The sequence below is a fragment of the Pantherophis guttatus genome, chromosome 15 (genome assembly GCF_059756535.1).
Source record: "Pantherophis guttatus breed Tessera chromosome 15, ASM5975653v1, whole genome shotgun sequence".
Taxonomy (NCBI): Eukaryota; Metazoa; Chordata; class Lepidosauria; order Squamata; family Colubridae; genus Pantherophis; species Pantherophis guttatus.
The window spans coordinates 5,634,643-5,662,420 of record NC_142077.1 but is presented as its reverse complement, the minus strand read 5'-3'; the positions used below and the strand labels follow the sequence as shown (position 1 = coordinate 5,662,420).

General features: G+C 47.6%; 1 protein-coding gene across 3 annotated transcripts in view; it reads left to right on the top strand.

The window, feature by feature from the left end:
• Positions 1-27,778, top strand: part of AGRN (agrin) — a 211,255-nt gene that overhangs the window by 114,985 nt on the left and 68,492 nt on the right. For all 3 annotated transcript variants that reach the window (XM_087878878.1, XM_087878877.1, XM_060694175.2), the window contains 4 exons: positions 14,191-14,406; positions 19,391-19,615; positions 21,952-22,176; positions 22,902-23,108. In XM_087878878.1, the coding sequence (XP_087735004.1) occupies positions 14,191-14,406; positions 19,391-19,615; positions 21,952-22,176; positions 22,902-23,108 (873 nt within the window). The remainder of the gene's footprint in view (positions 1-14,190; positions 14,407-19,390; positions 19,616-21,951; positions 22,177-22,901; positions 23,109-27,778) is intronic.

Genomic DNA, 27,778 nt, shown 5'->3' with positions numbered 1-27,778 from the left:
TCTACTTGCATTTTTTTTTACGTGCTTTCGAACCGCTAGGTTGGCAGAAGCTGGGACAAGGAACGGGAGCTCACCCCGTTACGCGGCGCTAGGGATTCGAACCGCCGAACTGCCGACGTTTCGATCGACAAGCTCAGCGTCTTAGCCTCTGAGCCGCGGCGTCCCTTGCCTGGAAAATAAACTCTGTTTATTTATTTATTTATTTTTATGTCACCACTGAAGAGATCCGAACTGTCGGTTTTGTAGTTGAGGGGCTGTAGGTTAGAGATTGAAGGAATTCTTTCGCTTTGCAGGAAATTAAGAAAAAATAGACAAAAGGGCCCCTCTTGCTTTTTAAAGATACCGATCTATTGACGAGACAAAATCCAACAGCGTTTTCTTTTGAAGGGCACTGTTTCAAAATAAGAAATAAGCAGGTTGCAGCCAACCTGTAGTCCTCGATTTACGACCACACTTGAGCCCCCAAATTTCCGTCGCTAAGCAAGACGGGCCTGGAAGCTGCGCTTTGCCCCATTTTGTGAACTTCCTTGCAACCGTTGTTCAGGGGATCGGCACCGTTGTTAAGTTACTCACACGGTTGTTAAGCGAATCGGGCTTTCCCGTTGCTTGTCTCAGAAGGTCGCGAAAGGGGATCGCATGACCCCCCTGGACACTGCAACCGTCATAAATATGAGTTAGTGGCCAAACGTCCGAATTTTAATCGTGTGACCGTGCGGATGCCGTGACAGTCATAAGTGTGAAAAACGGTGCTGAGTCACTTTTTTCCAGTACTGTTGCAACTTCCAACAGTCACTAAATGAACTGTTGTAAGACGAGAGTTACCTGTAGTAAGAAAAATCATCATCTGTTCCATGTTTTCTCTATTGTTTTTCTTCTCTTTCCCTCCCTCCCTCTCTCCCCCCTCTCTCCCTCTCCCTGCCTCTCTCCCTCCCTCCCTCTCTCTGTCCCTCCCTCCATCTCTTTCCCCCTCCCTCCCTCTTCCTGCCTCTTTCTCTCCTTCTCCCCATTCCTCCTTCCCTTTCTCTCCCTCCCCCACTCCCTCCCTCTATCTCTCCCTCCCCCTCCCTGCCTCTCCCCCTCCCTCCATCTCTCTCTCCCTATCTCTCCCTGCCTCTCCCCCTCCCTCCATTTCTCTCCCTCCCTCTCTCTCTCCCTCTCCCTGCCTCCCTCCCTCTCTGTCCCTCCCTCCCTCTCTCTCCCCCTCCCTCCCTCTTCCTGCCTCTCTCTCTCCTTCTCCCCATTCCTCCTTCCCTCTCTCTCCCTCCCTCTCCCTGCCTCTCCCCCTCCCTCCATCTCTCTCCCTCTCCCCTTCCTCCCTCCCTCTCCCACTCCGTCCCTCTCTCTCTCCCTCTCCCGTGCCTTTTCCCCTCCCTCCATATCTTTCTCCCTCTCCCTCCATCTCTCTCCCCTCCCTCCCTCTTCCTGCCTCTCCCTCTCCCTCTCCCCTTCCTCCCTCTCTCTCCCTCTCCCACTCTCTCTCTCCCTCCCTCTCTCTCTCCCTCCTCCATCCCTCCCTCTCTCCTTCTCCTTGCCTCCCTCCCTCTCTCTCTCTCCCCCTCTCCCTCTGTCCCTCTCTCCCCCTCCCTCCCTTTCCCTCTCCCTTGCTGCCTCCCTCCCTCCCTTTCTCTCTCCATAGAGAGAGAGAGAGAGCGAGAGAGAGAGAGAAGGATATAGGTATTCAAATTTAGAAAGACACACTGGAATGGTAATTAAGCAAGTTAATTATCTCGTAGCACAGATTGCACACCATAGCAATGGGCTCCACGCTGTGTCCAGTCTGCTTCTGGCTTTCTAGGAATCTTGGGTTTGTTCCTAGTTGCAGAAAATAGGCCGTCTTTGGCACGGTTTCAAAAATCTCAGCGCAAGGTTCAGACAGTAAGGGCCTGGGTCCTTTTTTTTTCCCCAGCACCTTCCTGGCTTGGGAAGGGACGAAAGTAAAGATCCCCAAAAATGGAGAGGAAGAGCGAATCAGACTTCGCCCTTCCCGTTGACCAATTCAGAAGTTGGCTTAGCATCTTCCGTGAATCTATTTGTGGCTAGCGGACTGGACATCCGGTTCTGGACAATGGCACATTAGGAAGGAATGGTGTTCGGTTTGAACGTGTCCCGAGGAGGATTTTATGGGATGGAAAGGAGCTGGATGGGTGTGTTTTCACCAGAGCAACCTTAAGTGCTCAAAGAGCCATTTGGACCCGTTTCTCACAGAAAAGAAAACACCGGGAGCCACAAAACCTGGGTGGGCGTGGCCAACTCGATGTCACTCACTTCCACCAGTCACATGACACCACCCCTAGCCACGCCTACCCAGCCGGTCATTAGGGCAGAGAACCAGTTGTTAAAAAACACCGGGAACCACAAAATCCTTTTGACATTTCTCTCTCTCCCCCTCCCTTCCCTCTCTCTCTCTCCCTCTCTCTGTATCTCTCTATGTCTCTCTCTCTCCCCCGCTCTCTGTATCTCTCTATGTCTCTCTCTCTCTCCCGCTCTCTCTGTATCTCTCTATGTCTCTCTCTCTCCCCCGCTCTCTTTATCTCTCTATGTCTCTCTCTCTCTCCCGCTCTCTCTGTATCTCTCTATGTCTCTCTCTCTCTCCCGCTCTCTCTGTATCTCTCTATGTCTCTCTCTCTCTCCCCCTCTCTCTGTATCTCTCTATGTCTCTCTCTCTCTCTCCCCCTCTCTCTGTATCTCTCTATGTCTCTCTCTCTCCCCCGCTCTCTTTATCTCTCTATGTCTCTCTCTCTCTCCCGCTCTCTCTGTATCTCTCTATGTCTCTCTCTCTCTCCCGCTCTCTCTGTATCTCTCTATGTCTCTCTCTCTCTCCCGCTCTCTCTGTATCTCTCTATGTCTCTCTCTTTCTCCCGCTCTCTCTGTATCTCTCTATGTCTCTCTCTCTCTCCCCCTCTCTCTGTATCTCTCTATGTCTCTCTCTCTCCCCTGCTCTCTGTATCTCTCTATGTCTCTCTCTCTCTCCCGCTCTATCTCTCTATGTCTCTCTCTCTCCCACTCTCTCTGTATCTCTCTTTCTCTTCCCTGGCCACTTCTCCATCCTTTGCCATCGCCCTTACCTTCTCAGGCCAGGCGAGGAGTGACTGGGAGGGGAGGAGGGTGAGGGGCAGGGCCAGCCAGTGGTGGGAATCACCCGACAGGGAGCCACAGCAGAGCCACATGTGGCTCCGGAGCCACAGGTTGCTGACCCGTGGACCAGAGAAAAGACAGAACACACAGCTTCAAATATTTTATTTTTATTTATTTATTTATTATTTATTTATTTATTTATTTATATGCCGCCCTTCTCCAGAGACTCAGGGCGGCTTACAATGCGTTAAGCAATAGCCTTCATTCTTTTGTATATTTATACAAAGTCAGCTTATTGCCCCCACAACTGGGTCCTCAATTTGAAGGACTGTCGTGGAAAAGACAAGGCAGAATTATTCAGTCATCCCAGAAACCAGAATAAGAAAGAATGAGTTCAAATTACGAGGAAGTAAGAGCTTGGTTGGACATCAGAAGGAATCTCCAGCTGTTTCACAGTGGAAGAAGCAATCTCAGGAAGTGGGGAGACTCCTGTGGTTTTTGTGTGTGTGTGTTTGTGTATGTGTGTATGCTTATAGACAAGAGAAGAGAAGAGAAGAGAAGAGAAGAGTAGAATAAGAGTAGAGTAGAGTAGAGTAGAGTAGAGTAGAGTAGAATAGAATAAGAGTAGAGTAGAGTAGAGTAGAGTAGAATAAGAGTAGAGTAGAGTAGAGTAAAGTAGAATAGAATAAGAGTAGAGTAGAGTAGAGTAGAGTAGAGTAGAGTAGAGTAGAGTAGAGTAGAGTAGAGTAGAATTTTTTATTGGCCACACTTACAACCTTACAACACACTTATAACCTGTGGCATGCATGCCATAGGTTTGCCATCACGGGTGTAGGATCTCCTGCTTGGTCAGGGGGGGGTGGACTAGATGACCTACAAGGTTCCCTTCCGACTCTTGTTTAATCTGTACCCGTCCCTCAAAGGAGGACACCTTTTCCACGGAAGCAAAAGCTGCCCCGGCTCTCTTCTAGGTTGCATTTTTCTCTCTTTGGATGGGGAAATAAAACATCCAAAACGGCAAGGTAGAACCCTTGATCTTCGCTTTACGCAGCAGGGTGGCACCTCAAGAGGTAGTCATGAAAGAGTGAAGAGGAGTCAAGGGTGTTTAAAAAGGCAGCTTCTGGCCTCCGGGCTCGGAATCCAATTAAATCAATTACTTCCCAGAAAAAAGAGAGAGAGAGAGAGGAAAAAACGGTCTTTTGTTCCTCTCTTTTCCAAGGGTAGTTGAGCGGGATCTATCTTTGTTTGCTCAAATGATTATAGACCCGACTGAGCCGGAAAGGTATAATGGTCCATAATGAACACCTTTGGCCAGCAGTGGAGCATCTCTCTACTAGAAGAGAGAAAAACGCTCGGTGAGAACTCCGCGTTCCTTTGCCCTTGCTTTGAAGAGGCCAACTCCTGAAAACCTCTCCCCCTTTGTACGTTTGGAGACAGAAGGTTTTAATCCTCCCGCTGCTGCCCCACTCGGGTTGAGAGAATATCCAGGGTTGACGAATTAAAATCTGACGTGGAGAAGAGGAGGAAGAAGGAGAAGGAGAAGAAAAAGGAGGAAAGGAAGAGGAGGAGGAAGGAGAAGAAGAAAGGAAGGAGGAGGAAGAAGGAAGTAGAGCAGCAGGAGGAAAAAGGAGGAGGAGAAGAGGAGGAAGAAAGAAGAAGTAGAAGAAGAAAAGGAGGAGGAGGAAAGGAAGAGGAGGAAGGAGAAGAAGAAAGGAAGGAGGAAGGAGGAGGAAAAGGAAGTAGAACAGCAGGAGGAAGGAGGAGGAAGGAGGAGGAGAAGAGGAGGAGGAGGAAGAAAGAAGAAATAGAAGAAAAGGAGGGGGGGAGGAAAGGAAGAGGAGGAAGGAGAAGAAGAAAGGAAGGAGGAAGGAGGAGGAAGAAGAAAGTAGAACAGCAGGAGGAAGAAGGAGAAGGAGAAGAGGAGGAAGAGGAAGAAAGAAGAAGTAGAAGAGGAGGAGGAGCAGGAAAGGAAGAGGAGGAAGGAGAAGAAGAAAGGAAGAAAGGAGGAAGAAGAAGAAAGGAAGAGGAGGAGGAGGAAAGGAGGAGGAGGAAAAGGTAGTAGAACAGCAGGAGGAAGGGAAGGAGGAGGAGAAGAGGAGGAGGAGGAAGAAGGAAGAAGGGCGAGGGTGAAAACAGCCTTCCTCACACACACACACGGACAACCGTTTGTCTGAAGTGGTGTAGGGTTTCCTGCTTGAGAAGGGGGTTGGATTAGAAGACCTCCAAGATCCCTTCCAACTGTTCTGTTCTGTTCTGTTCTGTTCTGTTCTGTTCTATTCTATTCTATTCTATTCTATTCTATTCTATTCTATTCTATTCTATTCTATTCTATTCTATTCTATTCTACCCTACCCTACCCTACCCTACCCTACCCTACTCTACCCTATTCTACTCTACTCTACTCTACTTTATTTTCTATTCTACCCTACCCTACCCTACCCTACCCTACCCTACCCTACCCTACCCTACCCTACTCTACTCTACTCTACTCTACTCTACTCTACTCTACTCTACTCTACTCTACTCTACTCTACTCTATTTTCTATTCTACCCTACCCTACCCTACTCTACTCTACTTTATTTTCTATTCTACCCTACCCTACCCTACCTTACCCTACTCTACTCTGCCTCCGGAGTCCGCACATCACTCCCCGATGGCCCTGACCCCATCTCTGCCTCCAACGCAGAGCCCTCATCCGGGCCTTCTCCAGCCTCCAGGACTGGCCCATGTTCTTCCTCAGCCTCATCGCTGTCCGACTCCGCTGCCAGCTCTTCCGGCGGACCACAACACTGAGTCTCCATCCTGGTCTACAGCACTCGAGACTGCGAAGAGCATGCCATGCCACCTCTGGATTGGTCTGGCCAGCCTTTCGAAACCAATTATCTAGAAGTGGCGCATAACACATCAGCCTTGTCTCCATTTTCTCCTCTTCTCCCGTGGGCTGAGCTGCAGTTAATAAACCAAGACAGGCCGGGAACTTGGGAGAAATTCTTGAGAGTGGAAGCCGAGAAAAGGCATCAGGCATTTATTGGAGGAAGTTTTAATACACACAGGAATTCCCATTTATAACCCAAGAAAAAAAGAGCGAGAGAGAGAGTGACCAGCATCTATTCTAGGACAGAGGCTTCTGAATTGCAGATAGGAAGTCAGTTGCACAAGGTCTTGTAAAGGTAAAGATTCCCCTCACACATATGTGCTGCTCGTTCCCGACTCTAGGGGGCGGTGCTCATCTCCGTTTCAGAGACGAAGAGCCAGCGCTGTCCGAAGACGTCTCCGTGGTCATGTGGCCAGCATGACTCAATGCCAAAGGCGCACGGAACGCTGTTCCCTTCCCACCAAAGGTGGTCCCTATTTTTCTACTTGCATTTTTTTAAGTGCTTTCAAACTGCTAGGTTGGCAGAAACCGGGACAAGTCACGGGAGCTCACCCCGTGACACGGCGCCAGGGATTCGAACCGCTGAACTGCCGACCTTTCGATCGGCAAGCTCAGCGTCTTAGCCACTGAGCCACCGCGTCCCCGGTATTCTTGAGTAGAGAACAAGTGTCCCCTTGTTCTCGAGGGATACCTAAACGACCTTCCCCGGCGAAATCTCTCCCGAGATTCAGGAGGTTGGGACAGCTTCAGAATTGGAGGCACCTTCCTTGCATCTATCTCCCAACATTGATTCAACATTGTCGAATTTCTCTGCAGAATCCCGTCCCCGTCCGTCTGTCCATCCCCCCCGCAGTCCTGGAGGGGGCTATATCTCATCCCTGCTTTTAATTTCCCACCATGCTTGCTGCAGAGTGCTGGGGACATCTTGGGAAATTAAAAGGGACTGCTAAATTCAGCGACGTGGCCCTGTCCAAGGTGCTGAACTAGGGAAAAAACCCAGCATCATAAAGCAAAGAGCGAGCAACAGGGGTAGGGGTGGGGGGGTGGGGGGCTTTCTAGCAGCCGCTGGAAATTTGCTTGGTGAAGACAGTTGCCCCCCCCCACCATCTGATCCCCTCCCCCCCTTTCATGTAAAACATTCAGGGCTGAACCAGGAAATGTTTTGCCAACCCAACTGTCCGCCCTCGAGCTGGCAGTCGTAATATTTGCTTGTCCGTTCCTGGAGACGTGTGAAGGGAAGGCATCTCCTTCAAAACGCGTCTCAGGGCAAACTGGAGCTCTTTCCTCCTGCAGGAAGACGCTCTTTCTGTCTCTTTGACTGACAGTTCACTAATGTGCTACAATTTCAGTTTGGAGTCTTGAGAAACTGGGCCAAGAGGAGGAGGAGGAGGAGGAGGAGGAGGAGGAAGGAAGGAAGGAAAGAAGAAGAAGAAGAGGAGGAGGAGGAAGAAGAAGATGTGGTGGTGAAGGAAGGAAGGAAGGAAGGAAGGAAGGAAGGAAGGAAGGAAGGCATGTGTGTCCGATGGCCCAGAAAAATAGATTTTCAGAGGTCTGAATGGACAGTGGAGACATTCCTGAGATGATTCCTAATATCAATGGAATATTTGTAGCTTAAGAGTTGAACTGTGGAGTCCTTGGATGTTTTTCTTGTAGACGTCGCATTACCCAACTAGGCAACTTCATCAGTGCTAGAAAGGAGTGGAGTTTTGAGGAGGAGGAGGACAATGGCAATGAGGTCCTTGATGCTCTCTGAGCTTGGCTGTTTTCTTATAGACATTGCATTACCCAACTAGGCAACTTCATCAGTGCTAGAAAGGAGTGGAGTTTGAGGAGAGGAGGAGGAGGAGGAGGAAGGAAGGAAGGGGGGAAAAATCACAACCAACTCTCTGCATTTTTAAATGCTCATCGCTTCCCTTCTCTCTTTCCCCATCCCTTATCTCCCTTTGGGGGGGGACTGGGGGAGGAATTTTTCAGCTAGTTTTTTATAGTTCTTTATATATATAAAGAAAAGCAGAGAAAGAACCGGTCTACAGAGCTTCATAAAAATGATAAATTGCTTTTAGATATTGGGCAGCAGAGAAAGAAGAGTTCGTTTTTTATTTGACAATATTAGTCTCTTAGTAGTGTATTGTTGCCATGCATATGAGCTTAAACTCTCCAGGCAGCTGGAGCCAAATATCCGTGTATTGAAGTGTAAATGAACCGCTGGCAATGCTTTCTTTCTTTCTTTCTTTCTTTCTTTCTTTCTTTCTTTTTTTTTTCCCTTTATGATTTTTCATACTTGTTTTTAAAAAAATGATATTATATACGGCAATCTCGCCTCCCTCCCTTCTCCCCGAGTATCTGTGCCGTGTCCACAGAAATGTGAAATTCCCCTACATGGTATGCTAATCGTTTCTAATCAAATCAGTAACTTGGAAGAATGCAGAGAGAGAGAGAGAGAGAGAGAGAGAGAGAGAGAGAGAGAGAGAGAGAGGAGAAGGGTGCAAATTGTACTCTTCTCTTGGCGAACCACCCATGGAATCAGGTTATAGATTAACAGAGTTGGAAGGGACCTTTTAGGTCATCTAGTCCAACCCCACCCCCCCCACCTAAGTAGGAGACCCTACACCAGTGATGGCTAACCTTTTTGCCATCGCGTGCCAAAAGTGGGGGGAGTGCGGGGGGGGGGTCGCTCGCGCACGTGCTCACACCGATAATTCTATGTTCCCCGCCCCTCCAGCGTGTATGCGTGTGCAACCCCTGGGCTCCCCCCACTTTTGGCATGCGATGGCAAGGTAGGTCCGTTTTTCACTCTTCCCAGGCTCCAGAGCCTTCCTAGGAGCCTGGGGAGGGCAAAAATGGCCTTTCCCACTCCACCAGAGGCCCTCCGGAGGCCGGAAACAGCCTTTTTCCTGACTTCCGGTAGGCCCAAAAGGCCCGAAAATCAGCTGGATGCACGCTGGAGCTGAGCTCGCGTGCCCAATGATACGGCTCCGTGTCCCACCTGTGGCACGCGTGCCATAGGTTTGCCATCACGGCCTTACACCATTTCTGACAAAGGGCAGTCCAGTCACTTCTTGAAAGCCTCCAGTTGTTAAGCGTCCTTCTGGGGGAGGTGAAATATATACCCTCCCACCCCCTCAAGATTTGCAAGGCACATTAGCGGCAATATCTCAACAACAGGTCAGATACCGTGGGAGCCATGCGAAAGAGAGAGAAACAACACCTCTCACGCAGATGGTAAAATTAGCAATAGCTAATGATGAGATTGTCCGGCTTTTTGCTTTGTTTTTTTTTTTTCCCCATCCTTCCTTTAGTTCTTCAATCCATACTTCCATGCTGAGTTCGGCCACCAAAATTATAGCAATAGCCCTTAGACTTATACACCGCTTTCACAGTGCTTCACAGCCCTTTCTAAGTGGTTTGCAGAGTCAGCATATATTGCCCCCAACACTCTGGGTCCTCGTTTGACCCACTTTGGAAGGGATGGGAGGCTGAGTCAACCTTGAGCCAGTTGGTCAGGATTGAACTACTGGTAGTGGGCAGAGTTAGCCTGCAATACTGCATTCTAACCACTGGGAAGGAAGGAAGGAAGGAAGGAAGGAAGGAAGGAAGGAAGGAAGGAAGGAAGCAATAGCATTTAGACTTATATACCGCTTTGCAGTGCTTTTACAGCCCTCTCTAAGCGGTTTACAGAGTCAGCCTATGGCCCCCAACAATCTGGGTCGTCATTTGACCCACCTCGGAAGGTTGGAAGGCTGAGTCAACCTTGAGCCAGTTGGTCAGAATTGAACTACTGGTAGTGGGCAGAGTTAGCCTGCAATACTGCATTCTAACCACTGGGAGGGAGGGAGGGAGGGAGGGAGGGAGGGAGGGAAGGAAGGAAGGAAGGAAGGAAGGAAGGAAGGAAGGAAGGAAGGAAGGAAGGAATATCCATCTTGTCCAGTTCCAAGCCAGGAGAAAGACACTGGAACAATGGCCCTGAAAAAAGGGGACTTTATGACCCTGTTTCAAAGTTACGACTACAACAGCATCCTCACGCTTGCGCTTGGCAACTAGTTTGTATTTATGACCTGGGGCTCATCTGATCCTGTTTTGTGACTCTTCTACCAAACCAAGCCAATGGGGAAACCAGATTCACTTAATAACTACGTTACTAATTTAACAACTGCAGTGATTCGCTTAACGACTGGGACAAGAAAGGTCCTAAGATAGGGCAAAATTGACTTCACCAATTTTTCACTTAACTGCAGAGTTTTTAGGCTCAATTTTGATTGTACGTTAAGGACTACTCTATTTCCCCCAAAATAAGACCCAACCGGAAAATAAGTCCTAGCATGATTTTTCAGGATGCTCGTAATATAAGCCCTACCCGCAAAATAAGCCCTAGTTAAGATTGTCAGCCAGATGGATGCATTTAGTACCGTATTTCCCCCAAAAGAAGCCTCAACCAGAAAAAGTCCTAGCATGATTTTTCAGGATGCTCGTGATATAAGCCCTACCCCTAAAATAAGCCCCAGTTAAGATTGTCGGCTGGATGGGTGTATTTAGTACCGTATTCCCCCCAAAATAAGACCCAACCGGAAAATAAGTCCTAGCATGATTTTTCAGGATGCTCGTAATATGAGCCCTACCCCCAAAATAAGCCCTAGTTAAGATTGTCAGCCGGATGGGTGCATTTAGTACTGTATTTCCCCAAAAATAAGCCCTAATGCATCTTTTGGAGCAAAAATTAATATAAGACCTGGCCTTATTTTTGGGAAAACACGGTATTAATACTTCAGCCTGGAGCTCAAGAGGTGATGATGGAAAGCACCTTGTGATCTGGTGCCGAACAAAAATAAATTTGAAGAATAGCTTGAGTTATTCTTTTCCCAATACTTCTCCCTGCCTTACAGCACCCACTGACTCAGCACGGGGGGGGGGGAGAGAAAGGATGCAAATTTGAAAAGGTGTGGAAACGCTAGTGAAGTGTGAATGCAGAAGCTAAAGCTAGGCAGGAGTTTTAGTACTTGGGAGTTTTTATCGCAAGAAAGTACAAGATCAAACAGGTAGAGGCGTGTAGCCTAGGGCTTAATGGGGCTGAATATAAATTTTGGTATCCTGCATCCGGGAAAGATCCCCTGGATAGCTGAATGTCTGCTATTTTGAGGTGGCAAGTCTGTTGTTTTTTAGGTTTGCCTTACCTGGCTTCCCTTCCACCCCATTCTCCTTCCCTCCACCTCCAAAATTTAAAAAAAGAACAGCCATCACCTCTGCTTCATTTGCAATGTAAATGGGAAAGTAGTCTATGCCAGATTAGCTGATTACATGATCAAGAGAATGGTGCATCTGTTATTAGGGAACAAACAAGCCTGCATTACACACGCACGCACACAAAGAGAGAGAGAGAGAGAGAGAGAGAGAGAGAGAGAGAGAGAGAGAGAGAGAGAGAGAGAGAGAGAGAAAGAAAGAAAGAAAGGGAGGGAGGAAGGGAGAGAAAAGAGAAACAGAGAAACAGAGAAAGGAAGGGGAAGGGAGGGAGAGAGAGAGAGGAAGAATCAGAGAAAGAAAGAGAGGGAGGAAGGGAGAGAGAAGAGAAACAGAAACAGAAAGAAAGAGGGAGGAAGGGAGGGAGAGAGAGAGAGGGGGGGGAAGAATCAGAGAAAGAAAGGAAGGAAGGGAGAGGGAGGAAGAGAAACAGAAACAGAAAGAAAGGGAGGAAGGGAGAGGGGAAGGAGAGAAAGAGAAAAAGAGAAGGAGGAAGAGAGAGAGGAAGGGGAGAGAGAAAGAAACAGAAAGAAAGAGACGGAGGAAGTGAGAGAGGAAGCGAAAGAGAAACAGGAAAGAAAGAGTGGGAGGAAGGGAGAGAGAGGGGAAGAGAAAGAGAAACAGAGAGGGAGGAAGGGAGAGGCGGAAGGGGAGAGAGAAAGAAAGAAAGAGAGAAAGAAAGACACGGAGGAAAGGAGAGAGAGAGAAAGAGAAACAGACAGAGAGAAAAAGAGAGAAAGAGGAAAGGAGAGAGAGAAAGAGAGAAAGAAGAAACAGAAAGAAAGAGCGGGAGGAAGGGGGAGAGAAAGAGAAACAGAGAGAGAGAGGTAGGAAGGAAGGGAGAGAGAGAGAGGAAGAGAAACAGAAAGAGAGAGAATGAGAGAGAGAAAGAAAGAGAGAGAGAAAGCTCACAGAATCTTATATATATAGAATTATGGTCAGGTTATGTAGGTAAAAAGGACAACTTCAGAGTGGTTTGTACGAAAGTTTTTTTCATTTGAGCTGGCCCTGCCCTTTTGGTCGAACTACTCCTCCCAGCACCCCTCACCTCCTGGCCTCCTGCCTTAGGGGGGTTGCTGGGAATTGTATCATTGTTCATTTTTGCGTGTGGGTGTGGGGGAGATCTGTGAGGCTGCAGGCTGGGCAAACTGGGCCTTCCCTCCCTCCTTTTGAAAATCAGATTTATGAGTTCATTACATGTATTCCTCCCTTCCTCATTAATTCATGTGGTCTCTGGACAAAAGGGCCGTGGGGAAGCACAGATCTGTTGGAGACAAGCTTGGTTATCAAAACAGACTAGGTTATAAGGCTTCGGCCTTATTCCTCTATGAACCCAGGTGATGGATTCACACATTACATGGAATTCTAGCTTCCCTGGAGAATCACCTTCTACTACCCTGTTTTCCCGAAAATAAGACCTCCCCTGATAATAAGCCCAATCAGGCTTTTGAGTGCATGCACTAAAATAAGCTTCCCCCTGAAAATAAGCCCTCCCCGAAAATATTTAAACACAGAGCTGGAAATCAAGAGGAGCCCCATCTTGCTCCGTACGCCCCAAAATAATAAGACCTCCCTGAAAATAAGGCCAAGTGCTTATTTTGGGGTTCAAAAAAAATATAAGACAGTGTCTTATTTTTGGGGAAACATGGTAATTTCCCCAAAACAGGGGTGAAATCTACTTACCTTCCTTATTGGTTCGGAAGTGTGGGGGGGGAGCTTCGCTCCGCCATCGCTACCAGATCGCCGAACCACCTGGCACAATCGCTACCGGATCACCTGATCTGGTCCAAACCAGGAGGATTTCACCCCTGCCCCAAAATAGCCAAGCGTAACATTTGTAGCAATAATACCCTGTTCCCTGAAAATAAGACCCTGTCTTATATTTTTTTTGAACCCCGAAATAAGCACTTGGCCTTATTTTCGGGGAGGTCTTATTATTTTGGGGCGCGTGGAGCAAGACGGGGCTCCTCTTGCCATCTTACCTGATTTCCAGCTCTGTCTCCCTAACCCTAACCAGAGGAAATGGTGGGGACTGACTGCACATGCATTTAAATATTTTCGGGTAGGGCTTATTTTCAGGGGGGAGACTTATATAATTCTTTTTTTAAAAAATTAAATTTTGTATTGGTATGTGTTTTAGTTCTGGCTGTGCACCGCCCTGAGTCCACTTGGAGAAGGGCGGGATATAAATTGAATAAAACAAAACAAACAAACTTATTTTAGTGCAGGCGCTCAAAAGCCCAATTGGTCTTATTATCAGGGGATGTCTTATTTTCGGGGAAAACACAGTAATAATAATAATATCAACAACAACAGACAGATCGTCATTTGGAACACAGCACGCCAGATATCACAGCTGTCAAAAAATGACGCATGCAATTTATTAACATCGCGGTACCAGGAGATGCCGGAGTCGGAAAAAAAGAACTGGAAAAAAAATCACGAAATATCGCGACCTGGCCATCGAAACTACACGGCTATGGATGAAACATGTGACAGTGATACCCGTTGTCATCGGGACACTTGGTACCATGTCCAAGAATTTTATAAGATACATCAACAAATTGCAGCTTGCTGCAATAACACCAGCGGAACTGCAAAAAACTGTGCTACTCGGAGCATCGTACATCTTAAGAAAGTACTTGGTTGATCCCTAGGACGCTGGCAGCAACTCCTATCAACCATTAGCGCCCGTCAATGGTATTTGTGACGCATTTTTAAATGTTCACTTGATTGAGTCTCATGTTTAGTGAATAAAAGAGATAATGATGAATGATGATGGTAGGATACAAATAAATAAATGAATTATAAATACCAAGTTGTGTGAACTGGATCCGAGGCTGAATTCATTGAGGTAGGGTTACTGCACTCCGTTTTATCTACACGGCACAATTTCCAACTTTTCTTCCTATGGACTAGAAACCTGAGCCCATTTTTTTTGTGTTTTTAAAAAAATTGCTTCCGCCCGGGCAGAGCGTAACTCTCTTTTTATCCTTTCCACCCACAGTTTGTCGAGGGATGCTGTGTGGCTTCGGGGCCGCCTGCGAGAAGAACCCCACGGACCCTTCCCAAGGTGTTTGCATTTGTAAAAAGGCCACCTGCCCTTCGGTGGTGGCCCCGGTGTGCGGATCGGATTACTCGACCTACAGTAACGAGTGTGAGCTGGAGAAAGCTCAGTGCAACCAGCAGCGTCGCATTAAAGTCATGAGTAAGGGAGCTTGTGGTAAGTGTGGTTTGGTCTCGTCATTTCATCCATCCCACCTCGGATCTCAAAAGCTGCTTCTTCTTCTTCTTCTTCTTCTTCTTCTTCTTCTTCTTCTTCTTCTTCTTCTTCTTCTTCTTCTTCTTCTCCTTCTCCTTCTCCTTCTCCTCCTCCTCCTCCTCCTCCTCCTTCTCCTTCTCCTTCTCTTCCTCCTCCCTCCTCCTCTCCTCTCCTTTCTTTTCCTTTCCTCCCCCTCCCCCTCCCCTTCTTCTTCTCCTTCGCCTCCTCCTTCTCCTCTTCCTCCTCCTCCTCCTGCTTCTGCTCCTCCTTCTTCTCCTTCTTCTCCTGCTCCTCCTTCTTCTCCTTCTTCTCATCCTGCTTCTCCTCCTCCTCCTTCTTCTTCTCTTGCTTCTCCTCCTCCTCCTCCTCCTCCTCCTTCTCTTTCCTTTTCCTCCTCCTGATGTATTGATCATTTTTAATGGATTCATAACTGGCTGACCAAACGCACTCAGCGTGTAGTCCTCAATGGAACTGCATCTACATGGAGGGAAATATGCAGTGGGGAACCCCAAAGCTCTGTTTTAAGCCCCCGGATTCTTCAACACCCCTCCTGCGCGAGCTGCATTGGCTTCCGGTGGTCTCCCGGGTGCGCTTCAAGGTGTTGGTTACCACCTTTAAAGCGCTCCATGGCATACTGCCTGGGTACTTACGGGACCTCCTTCTGCCGCCGATAGCCTCCCACCAGCCAGTTCGCTCCCATAGAGAGGGACTCCTCAGGATGCCGTCAGCCAGGCAATGTCGGCAACTTAGAACTAAGGAGAAATTTCCTGACAGTTGGAACAATTAACCCATGGAACAACTTGCCTCCAGAAGTTGTGAAGTTTTTAAGAGGATGTTGGATAACGATTTGTCTGAAGTGGTGTAGGGTTTCCTGCCTGAGCAGGAAACCCTACACCACCAAGGTCCCTTCCAACTCTGTTACCCTATCTTTTTTTTTCTATCAAAAAAAAAAGTGCAAATGAACAAGCAAAAGAGAGAAAAAAAGGAAAATAAAATAAAAATCAGCGGTGCAGAGTATCAGTAATTGGACAAAGCAGTGACCAAGATCCCTAACAAAACCAGAAGCACATCAAGTTATTTTTCACAAGGATCTTAGAAGTAGTTTTGAGTGGCTCGGAGTCAAAAAAAAAAGAACATTTCGTTGTTTGTTAGCCTCCCACCCAAAAACAGGAGGGGAAAAAAAAATAGAACCGAACATTTTAAGTTTCTAACTTCCCCTTCGCGGTACTCCAAGGGGTGTATAACGTCAGCCCTTCTCGGTGAGAAATAAGCTGGTTGGCTTAATCACCTCTTCATCGCACCCTCACAAGTTGCAGGCTGTGATTTTCCCAAGTCCACTTCTGCACTCCGAGTGGGTGATTTTTCCGGAGAAGGCCTCATAAACGAGGCTAATGAACCCTCCATGTTAGCAAGGCACATACCGCCCGAAAGCAAGGAACTGTGCAAATGAAAACGCCCCTCTCTGCTTTTTTTCCAAGTAAATTAACTTGACCTTTCCCCCCCCCCCCACTTTCCCTCTCTGATGGAGAAGTTCCTGCTTTTAGTGATAAATCTTTGCTTTCTGGACTCCTGTAGAGAGCTCGGTAGGAGAGAGGGAGGGTGGGGGGAGGACGGGAGAGAGAGGGAGAAACACACAGAGAGAAAGAGAGACAGAGAGAGAGGGAGGAAGGAAGGGAGAGAGATGGAGACGGAGCCTGGATAGCTCAGCAGACTAATGCATTGTAATTTAACTCCAGCTGTCTGCATTTAGTAAGTTTGAATCTTGCCAGGCTCAAGGTTGACTCAGCCTTCCATCCTTTCTAAGGTACGTAAATTGAGGACCCAGTTGTGGGGGCAATAAGCTGACTTTGTATAAATATATACAAAAGGATGAAGGCTATTTGCTTAACGCATTGTAAGCCGCCCTGAGTCTCGGAGAAGGGCGGCATATAAATCAAATTTAAAAAAAGAGAGGGGGGGGAAGCGAAAGAGAGAGGGGGGAGAAACAGAGAGAGAGAAACAGAGAAAGAGAGACAGAGGGAGGAAGAGAGAGAGAGAGGAAGAGAGAGACAGAGAAACAGACAGAGAGGAAGAGAAAGAGAGAGAGAGAAACAGAGATAGAGGAGAAACAGAGAGAGAGAAACAGAGAGGGAGGAAGGGAGAGAGAGGAAGAGAGGCAGAGAGAGAAACAGAGAGGGGGGAAAAGAGGGAGGGAGGAAGGGAGAGAGAGAGGAAGAGAGAGACAGAGAGAAACAGACAGAGAGGGAGGAAGAGAAAGAGAGGGAGAGGGAGAAACAAAGAGAAAAACAGGGAGGAAGGTAGAGAGAGGAAGAGAGACAGAGAGAGGAAGGGAGAGGGAGAAACACAGGGAGGAAGGGAGAGAGAGAGGAAGAGAGACAGGGAGGAAGAGAAAGGGAGAGAAATAGAGGGAGAAACAGAGAAACAGAGGGGGGAAGGGAGAGAGAGAGGAAGAGAGAGACAGGGAGGGAGGGAGGGAGAGAGGAAGAGAGAGAGAAAAAGACAGAGAGAGAGGGAGAGAGGGAGGAAGGGAGAGAGAGAAAGAGAGAGAAACAGCCAGAGAGGGAGGAAGAGAGAAAGGAAAGGGAGAGGGAGAAACAGAGAGAGGAAGGGAGAGAGAGAAAGAGAGACAGAGAGGAAGGGAGAGAAACAGAGGGAGGAAGGGAGAGAGGAAGAGAGACAGAGGGAGGAAAAGAGAGAGGAAGAGAAAGAGAGGGAGAGGGAGAGAGAGAAACAGGGAGGAAGGGAGAGAGAGAGAGAAAAAGAGAGAGAATCAGAGAGGGAAGAAGGGAGAGAGACAGAGAGAGGGAGGAAGAGAAACTGAGAAACTGAGAGGAAGAAACAGAGAGGGAGAGGGAGACGAATGTGTCATCCTGATTTATTTAAAATAATGACAATGGGTTATGGGCTTGTGGGGGTGGGGGAAATGTCTAATGAAGGAGGGGGGTCATTAAATAAATAAAGGACCTTATAAATAAGATACTGTCCCCATCTCAGAACAGCCGGCAGCCTCTTTAATGTCTGTCTCTAATTACATTTTGCTTATGGCAACATTAAGGCCATCTCCTTGTTGCCATTCCAATCTCATTCACTCTTTGCTTGATGAATTCGACGGGTGAAACAATCTCAGGAGTTTCCGCAGAAAGGAAAACTTAATCATACGGGGGGTGGGGGGGCATGCTTCAAATAGTGGAGGCTTTCCTGCGTGGTTTTTGTGGCTCAGGGTTGAATTTACGGGGTCCTTGGTGGTCTCAGAGCTTGGAAGACGTCTCATGACCCAACTAAATAACATCATCCATGCTGCAAGGGAGCCATGTTTGCAGAAAGAAAGAGGAGGAGGAGGAGGACATTTCATTACCCAGCAAGGTAACGTCATCAGTGCTAGAATGGGGTGTGTGGGTATGGGTGGAAGGTTGTCTCTGTTTATATACAAGTAGCATGCCCTATCAGTTTTAATGGGAGGGCAAGCCATTTGCACTGTGTATAAATTTGGTATTTATATTTTATTGATAGATATATACAGGGAGCGAACCCTTCCACCTTCTAGCACTGATGATGCTATCTGTTTGGTAATGAAATGCCTGCAAGAAAGCAACCAAGCTCAGACAGCATATAAATCTAAGGGCTATTGCTATTTTCCTTCCTTCCTCCCTCCCTCCCTCCCTCCCTCCCTCCCTCCCTCCCTCCCTTCCGCTTAGAATGCAATATTGCAGGCTAACTCTGCCCAATGTCAGGAGTTCGATCCTGACCGACTGGCTCAAGGTTGACTCAGCCTTCCCTCCTTCCAAGGTCGGTAAAATGAGGACCCAGATTGTTGTGGGCCATAAAAGTGACTCTGTAAACCGCTTAGAGAGGGCTGTAAAGCACCGTGAAGCGGTATATAAGTCTTAAGTACTATTGCTATCTTCCTTCCTTCCTTCCTTCCCAGGGGTTAGAATGCAGTATTGCAGGCTAACTCTGCCCACTGTCAGGAGTTCGAACCTGATCGACTCTGTAAACCGCTTAGAGAAGGCTGTAAAGCACCGTGAAGCGGTATATAAGTCTTAAGTACTATTGCTATCTTCCTTCCTTCCTTCCTTCCTTCCTTCCTTCCTTCCTTCCTTCCTTCCTTCCTTCCTTCCTTCCCAGTGGTTAGAATGCAGTATTTATTTATTATTTTATTTATTAAATTTTTATACCGCCTTTCTCCCGAAGGACTCAGGGCGGTGTACAGCCATATTAAAACAACATATACCCACACAAAATTTAAAAAACAGTTTAAAATATATTAAAAATTTGGCCCTATATTAGAGTTAGCATTGCAGGCTAACTCTGCCCACTGTCAGGAGTTCGATCCTGACCGACTGGCTCAAGGTTGACTCAGCTTTCCGTCCTTCCAAGGTCGGTAAAACGAGGACCCAGATTGTTGGGGGCCATAAAAGTGACTGTAAACCGCTTAGAGAGGGCTGTAAAAGCACTGTAAAGCGGTATATAAGTCTTAAGTACTATTGCTATTCTTCACTCTGACATGATAGTGGGCGAATGGAAGGATTTATATTCCTTGCAGACAGCTGGTCCTTGGCATGCTTTTAGAGCAGGGGTCTCCAAGCTTGGCATCTTTAAGACCTGTGGACTTCAACTCCCAGAATTCTTTGCTGGGAGATGCTTTGCTGGCTGAGGAATTCTGGGAGTCTGCAATTTTTTTTCCCCCTCTGGGAATCAATTCCTGCTCCCACCCCATTCCAAGGGGGCCCCATCCCAAATTGCATAGCTAAAAGTCTGCAGAGATTCTCTGTCATCCAGGTCACGCCTTTTTATTTTTTTCACGACTTTCTGGTTTTTTCTTTTGAAGACATTTTTGTTTTGTTGTTTTTTTTTTGCTTCTCATCCAGTTTCGCCTGCCTTTCGATCCCAGGATTCCCGTTCCCCGGAATCTTATCGGATTTTCTTCCCCCCCCCTCTTCTACAGGTTCGAAAGACCCCTGCGCAGAGGTAGTCTGCAGCTTCGGCAGCACGTGCGTCCGGTCCACGGATGGGCAGTCGGCCAAATGCATCTGCATGTCCTTTTGCAGCGGCCTCCCCGAAAGCACCGTCTGCGGCAGCGACGGCAAGGACTACCGCAGCGAGTGCCACCTGAACCGACACGCCTGCGACAAGCAGGAAAACATCTTCAAGAAGTTCGATGGGCCGTGCGGTAAGAATCCCGTCTGCAGGGCCGCTGGGGGTTCGGGAGAACCTCTAGCTAAGATTCTGTGCAGTTCGGAGAACCCCCAAATCCCACTCCTGGCTGGCCCCGCCCACCCTGCCCCGCCCCTCCCAGGAGTCCCCACGCGGCCCGTTTTGGATGCAGGGAAGTGCAGGGCGCGCACGGAGGCTCGGAGAGGGCGAAAAACAGGCCTACCGGAAATTCAGGAAGGCTGGAAACAGGCCTGTTTCCAGCCTCCAGAGGGCCTCCGGAGCCTGGGGAGGCCGTTTTTGCCTTCCCGGTGGCTGGAGAAAAGCCTCCGGAGCCCGGAGAGGGCAAACACAATACCACCACGCCCGCCGTGGTGCAGGAGGCCGACTAGGCCACACCCACCATGGCCACACCCACCCAGCAACAGGGCAGAGAACCCCTTGTTAAAATTTTTGAAGCCCCTGATCTTGAGCTCTTCTGGGGGGCGTTCTCTGATTTTGGTGGTTTTGCTGTAGACGTTTCATCAACCCATCTGGGTAACTTCACCAGTGTGTGAGGGAGTGTTAAGTCCATTCAAGGCACGATGAAGCTGTTAGGGCTTGTCCTTGCATTTCACGTGGCTTAACAACTCCAGCGTGGTTGTCCTCACATTACACACAAGCTTAACAACTGTGGCAAGGACGGTCGTAAAACGGGGCACTGAAATGCCTCGCTTAGGGTGCCATAAAACCAGATTTTTATCAAGTCACCGCTTTCTGCCCAGTCACCAAAGCTCTCAAGATTGCAGCGAACTCACAAATTTTGAGATTTTGTGAAACGGCTGCATTCTCCTCCCCCTTTTCTTTCGTTCTTTCGTTCTTTCTATCTACCTTTCTTTCTGTCTTTCTTTTCCTTCTTTCCTCCCCTCCCTTCCTCCTTTCTTTCTTTCTTTCTTTCTTTCTTTCTTTCTTTCTCTTTCTTTCTTTCTTTCTTTTCCTTCCTTCCTTCCTTCCTTCCTATTCAGGAATATATATATTGTGGGAATTTCCTTCCCTCCCTCCCTCCCTCCCTTCTTTCTTCCTTCCTTCCTTCTTTCCTTCCTTCCCTCCCTCCCTCCCTCTTTTCTTTCTTCCTTCCTTCCTTCCTTTCTTCCCTCCCTCTTTTCCTTCCTTCCTTCCTTCCTTTCTGCAAAAGCCCACTGGAATCCGAGGGCACGCCTCTGATCTCGTTCTTCACGTTGTCGGCAGGGGTTAAGGTGTGATTTGTTTCCTGATTCTCCGCCACCCACCCCCAAACACACACACACACACACACACACAGGGTTCTTCGGTCTCCATGGTGACATGTTAATCTATTGTCCCTCTTGGTCTCATATAGAGATGTAGGTCTTTCACAGCACCGCGTGGGGCTGCCTTTAATGGGGTGGCGGAGCGGGGGACACAGACCAAACATACATTTTTGCATTTGGGTTATTAAGGGAGCCCGAAGCCTGCCGCTTCTCCTGGTATTATCAGCCGGGGTGTTGAAAACGCCCCTGCGGAGAAGCTGAGAAGGGGATTAGCCGGCTCCTGTATCAGGATGATCCCGAGCCTGGCGTCTTTTGCGTTCTGATACAGTCTCTCCAAGCATTGAAACGAATGATGATCTGCTTAAGCCGAGATTCAAGAGGTTCAATCCTGGCTGGGACATTTCCATCCCGGCTGTTTGCGCTCATTTGCTCACAAGGAACTCGTGCATCCATCCGTACAGCGAGTCCTTGACTTATGGCCACAGCTGAGCCCAAAACGTCCGTTGCTAGTTAAGCAAAGCATTTCTTAAGGGCCCCGTTTTACGACCATCCTTGCCACAGTCGTTAAGCGAAATCGCTGGAGTTGTTAAGGGAACCACCCGGTCGTTAAGCGAATCCGACTTCCCAGATTGGATTCCAAATCATCGTTGACAGGGTTCCCAAGTAATAGACCCATAGCAAGCAAAACTCCAAGGCGGGTAGATTCCTCGAAGAATGGCTTTATTGGATATATCCTATTGGCACAAATCTGGTGGAAACCGACTCTGAAGATTCCCGCGGTTTGCACCTAATTAGAAGTAAAAGCTTGTCACTTTCTCAAAACAAGTCAGTCGCGTTGTCCAATCAGGGCACCGTTCTGGTTGCCTGGTGACATCACTCCTCCTTCCTCTGACCAGGTGTGAAAATGACCTTGGTTCCCAAGAGAAAAGTATTTTGTTTCGGCTACAAAATCTCAGCGATCTAAAATCCCCCCCCCTACCTATCCCGCCGCTCCAGTGTGGCAACACTGAAGCTTCCAAAACGGCTTTGGTCAGGTCAGCTTCAGGGTTGACAATTGTTCTTTTTTTCCCCCACACCCACCCCTCAGATCCTTGCAAAAACACCCACAACGACATGAATAGAGTTTGCCGGGTCAGCCCTCGCTCGCGACGGGCCGAGTTGCTGCCCAGGCCTGAAAGCTGCCCCTTGAAAAAAGACCCGGTGTGTGGGGATGATGGAGTGACATACGAGAACGAGTGCGTCTTGCAGAGGACGGGCGCCATCCGGGGCATCGAGATCCAGAAGTTGCGTTCAGGACAGTGCCAGGTTCAAGGTAAATTTTTTAATTTTTAATCCATCCTTTTTTATTTTTTTATAAATAACTCAAGGTGGGAAATGTAACCAATATTCTTTCCTTCTCCTATTTTCCCTACAATAACCACCATGTGAGGTGGAGACTGAAAGAGAGAGGGACTGGCTCAAAGTCACCCAGCGAACTTTTATGTCTAAGACAGGACTAGAACTCACCATCTCCTAGTGATTGACTCAAAGTCACCCAGTCTGCTTTCATGCCTAAGGTGGGACTAGAACTCACCATCTTCTAGTGATTGACTCAAAGTCACCCAGCCAACTTTTATGTCTAAGACAGGACTAGAACTCACCATCTCCTAGTGATTGACCCAAAGTCACCCAGTCTGCTTTCATGCCTAAGGTGGGACTAGAACTCACCATCTCCTAGTGATTGACTCAAAGTCACCCAGTCTGCTTTCATGCCTAAGGTGGGACTAGAACTCACCATCTCCTAGTGATTGACTCAAAGTCACCCAGTTTGCTTTCATGCCTAAGGTGGGACTAGAACTCACCGTCTCCTAGTGATTGACCCAAAGTCACCCAGCTGGCTTTCGTGTCTAAGGCAGAACTAGAACTCCCAAGTCTGCTGGCTTTTAGCCTAGTTATCTCCCTCCCTCCCTCCCTCCCTCTCTCTCTCTGACACACACAACCCCCTGCCTTTTTGGAACCACTGACGCCCCTCCCCCTTTCTCCCCTTGGCATCTCCAGACAGATGCCGGGACGAGTGCCGTTTCAACGCCGTGTGCCTGATCCGCCGGGGCCTCGCCCGCTGCTCCTGCGAACGGGTGATCTGTGACGGCGCCTACCAGCCTCTCTGCGGCAGAGACAGCCGGACCTACTTCAACGACTGCGAGCGCCAGAAGGCGGAGTGCCAACAGAAAGCCGCCATTCCGGTCAAGCACCATGGACCTTGTGGTAAGTGAGGCCGGACGGGGCTGCAAAACTCACCCATTTCTCGGCTTCCCACCCAGTGGACGCAGCAGCTGAAAGAGGTAAGTCTGACCCTCCCTCCAAACCTTGGGATGAAACACAGCCCGTCCTGCTCTCTTCTTTTCCTCTCGGTCCTTCGTTCCCTGCTCTCCTGTGGTGTCCTCTGTCTCTGTTTGTCATCCTTTTTGTCCTTCGGGGGAATTTTGAAGAAGAGTGTTCAGTCCTGTCCATTCTCCATCTTTTCATCTCTCTCTCTCTCTCTCTCTCGTTCCTGTCTTTCCCTGCTTGCTGATTCCTTTCTCAGCTTGGGCATCACATGCGCTAACCTCTTGCACCATTCGAAGTTGGGTTCTTTAACACACCTTTCCATTCTCCCAAATCTTTCTTAAGTTTGCAGGGCTGAATCTTGGCGGCGTCTCTTCTCCCAGGGTGTCAGAAGCGGAGGGACGCAAGGCAAGGCCGTGCTTTCCCTAAAAGAGCTCAAAACAGGCAGATTGTTAAGGAATTCGCAGAGTAACCCTTGAATAGCAAGGGTGTGTACATGAAAGCGATTGAGAGAGATACGAATAAACACAGTCAACACACAGATACACTGAATTGTGTTTACTTTCAGGAAATAGTAAGGCACAGTCCAATAAACACTCCAGGTCATACACATATAAAGCAGGAGATAGCAAAACGACAGTCCAGGGATAATCCAATAACAAAGTCTTCTTACCAGTCGTCGTAGTCATTCACAATAAACAGTTCTTCTGGATCTGCAAACAGTAGCATACAGAGATATCAGAGAGCAAGAACAACAAAGAGAAACAAACTATGTTTCTAGCTCCCTCTTAAGGAGATTGGCTACAGAGCTAACCAATCAGGACACAGTATGATGCAATACAGCAGTCTTAAAGCTACATTGACGGTTTATATATTGCCAATCCAACAAGGTAGGTAATACTCATTTCCTAACACAGATCATTAGGCCAAACACAGGAAGGAAACAAAGAGGCTATCCAGCTAGTTCACTTCATTCTGTTTATTTGATGCCCGCTTTCCCATTCACTGTTGCCCCCTTTACAAATCCAGGACCGATAACAAAACATTCAGAATAAATTTGCAAATTGTTAACCCGGTACATCACCTCTCTTGCTCCCACACCCCACAGTGTGGAATTTTTAACTTTAGACTCCCGGAACCAGGAATCTGGATTTTCTTTCTACAGGTAGTCCTCGACTTAGACAGTTCAGTTTAGCGTTCAAAGTTACGACAGCATTGGAAAAAGGGAATATTACGACTGTTTTTCATGCTTGTAAACTGCTTAGAGAAGGCTGTAAAGCAGTATATAAGTCTAAGGGCTATTGCTATCTTCCTTCCTTCCTTCCTTCCTTCCTTCCTTCCTTCCTTCCTTCCTTCCTTCCTTCCTTCCCAGTGGTTAGAATGCAGTATTACAGGTTAACTGTGCCCACTACCAGGAGTTCGACCCTGACCAATTGGCTGAAGCCTTCCATCTTTCCGAAGGACCCAGATTGTTGGGGGCAATAGGCTGACTTTCATCCACTTAGAGAGGGCTGTAAAAGCACTGTAAAGCGGTATGTAAGTCTTAAGGGCTATTGCTATTAATAACCGCAGTGATTCACTTAGCAACGGGTCAAGAAAAGTCATAAGATTGGGGCAAAACGCAGTCCACAGAAGCAAGCAGAAATGTTAGGCTCAATTGTAAAGTCGAGGACTACCTGTAATAACTTACGGGAACATGTGTGTCTCAAGGAAATTCCATGCAGATAATCCATCGCCGAAGAGGCTTTCGTTTTAATACGGACTCAATTCGCAAGCATGTCAAAAGAAGAGTTAGCAACTTCATTTCTACCACATGCAAATTTGATTACTAATAACCCTTGTCAGGCTTTCCTGGTGGGGATTTAGTCCGTGATTCCGTTGTACGATGCGAACCCACAAAAACGAGTTAAATCAGTAACTGAATTAAATTCACTAGCTAAACCATGGTAATACGTTTTTCCACCTCCTCTGAAAATTCACAGGGGGAAAGATAACGATATTATCTCTCTCAGGAGCATCCAGGAAAAAAAAATAAAAGATAAAAGATAAAAACTCTTGTTTTTCTGGCTGGCTTAAAAAAAAACGAAAAAAAACCCCACACTGGGTGCGAAAAGAAGGAAGAAAATTAATCTCGGCTGTCTGGTGTGCAGAAGCAAAGCGGATTACATATCACACCGCACACCCGAAACCAGTCAAACATTTGCATCGAGGCAAATAATTCACTAATTTTTCCGCCACGATAACATCTTTTTAATCTTCCAATCGCCCCCGAGATTCTGAGATGGAAAACGTGAAATAATCACAGGTTGGATTTCACGAACCGTCGTTCGCTGAAGTATTTCTTACAGCAGTGCTTTTTCTCTCTTATCTCGCTTCGTTCTGCCCTGTCAGCAGTTCCCAAATGCTACCCTGTTTCCCTGAAAATAAGACCCAACAGGAAAATAAGCCCTAGCATGATTTTTCAGGATTCTCGTAATATAAGCCCTACCCCCAAAATAAGCCCCAGTTAAGATTGTCAGCCAGATGGATGCATTTAGTACCGTATTTCCCCCAACATAAGACCCAACCAGAAAATAAGCCCTAGAGTGATTTTTCAGGATGCTTGTAATATAAGCCCTACCCCCAAAATAAGCCCGTTAAAATTGTCAGCCAGATGGATGAATTTAGTACCATATTTCCCCCAAAATAAGACCCAACCAGAAAATAAGCCCTAGCATGATTTTTCAGGATGCTCGTAATATAAGCCCTACCCCCAAAATAAGCCCCAGTTAAGATTGTCAGCCAGATGGGTGCATTTAGTATTGTATTTCCCCAAAAATAAGACCTAACCAGAAAATAAGCCCTAATGCATCTTTTGGAGCAAAAATTAATATAAGACCCAGTCTTATTTTCAGGGAAACACGGTATTAATACTTCAGACCAGAGCTCACTCTAACCCTAACCCTAACCCTTATTTTCAGGGGGAACATGGTAGTTTTGGGGGTGGGGAACATCCAATTTTAAACCTGTCCCTTCACGAGGCATAATATCTGCGTGGAATTGAAGATGTGGAGTCTCTAGAAAGAGTGCAGAGAAGAGCAACAAAGGTGATTAGGGGACTGGCGGCTAAAATATACGAAGAACGGTTGCAGGAACTGGGTATGTCTAGTTTAATGAAAAGAAGGACTAGGGGAGACATGATAGCAGGGTTCCAATATCTCAGGGGCTGCCCCAAAGAAGAGGGAGTCAAGCTATTCTCCAAAGCCCCTGAAGGCAGGACAAGAAGCAATGGGTGGAAACTAATCAAGGAGAGAAGCAGCTTAGAAATAAGGAGAAATTTCCTGACAGTGAGAACAATTAACCAGTGGAACAACTTGCCACCAGAAGTTATGAATGCTCCAACACTGGAAGTTTTTAAGAAGAGGTTGGATAACCATTTGTCTGAAGTGGTGTAGGGTTTCCTGCCTAAGCAGGAAACAATTACAAAATTGTCATTTTGTAAGCCGCCTTGAGTCCCCAGGGAGAAAGGCAGCATATAAATTGCAATAATAGATAGATAGATAGATAGATAGATAGATAGATAGATAGATAGATAGATAGATAGATAGATAAGCAGGGGGTTGGACTAGAAGACCTCCAAGGTCCCTTCCAATTCTGTTATTCTATTCTATTCTAATTGAGAGAAATTCCGAAGAAGCTGCCAAGGAAAGCTGGACGCCTTTTTTTAAAAATAAATGCCAATTTTCTTGCCAGGGGAAATTAAATTGGGGGTGTGCCTGGAAACCTGGGGGAAGCAGTCCATAGCTGTGTCTGTCTCTCTCTTTCCCCCATCCTCCTCCTTTCTGTCTCTCCTTCCTCTTTCTCTCTTTCTCTCTGTTGTCTTGTGTCTTCTAGCGTTACCTGTTCGGAGAAAGGAAGTGCGCCTGCCCAGTTCTCCGGATCACTCTACCAGGAGAATTCTGCTGCGAGGTTCGCGTCTTTCCTCGACCATACGCTCTTCGCTTCCATTTGGCATCGCCTGTTTCCCTGCGTTTTGCAGAGGGAGGGAGGGAGGAAATCCCATTTTTTGCTCTTGCTTTCAAAGCCTTTCCCCTTGCCCGTCGATGCCCGGTTGGCACGAGAGCTGGTGGCTAGCATTTCCCCCCGTCCCCTTTGTAGGGATCGCAAAGGCTGCACCCTTCTCCTTTACACATGCACGATGCATTCCCACAACATTTTGAGCCCGGGGACTGAATTAGCTCATCTTCTGGGCTTGGGTAGTATCTGTGCTTGAGAATCTGTGCTTGAGTATCATGCTTGAGACTCTAGAAAGAGTGCAGAGAAGAGCAACAAAGATGATTATAGGGGACTCGAGGCTAAAGCATAGGAAGAACTCATCGCATGAAATTTCGGACTTTAGAAGAACGATGGCTGCTTCCTCCTGCTCATCCTGTCTCAGTGTTTTTCCCCCACCTTCCCCTCTTCCTCTCTCGCTTCCCTCCCTTGGTGAAATGCTCGCTTGCGATGAACACCCCCCACCCCACCCCAGCCTGCCTTCCGTGTCTTTCCTTTGAGCCACTTGGCACTGTGTTCAGAAGTGGGTTTCACAGAATTTTACCACCGGTTCGCCGTGCGCTGAAAATGTGACGCCT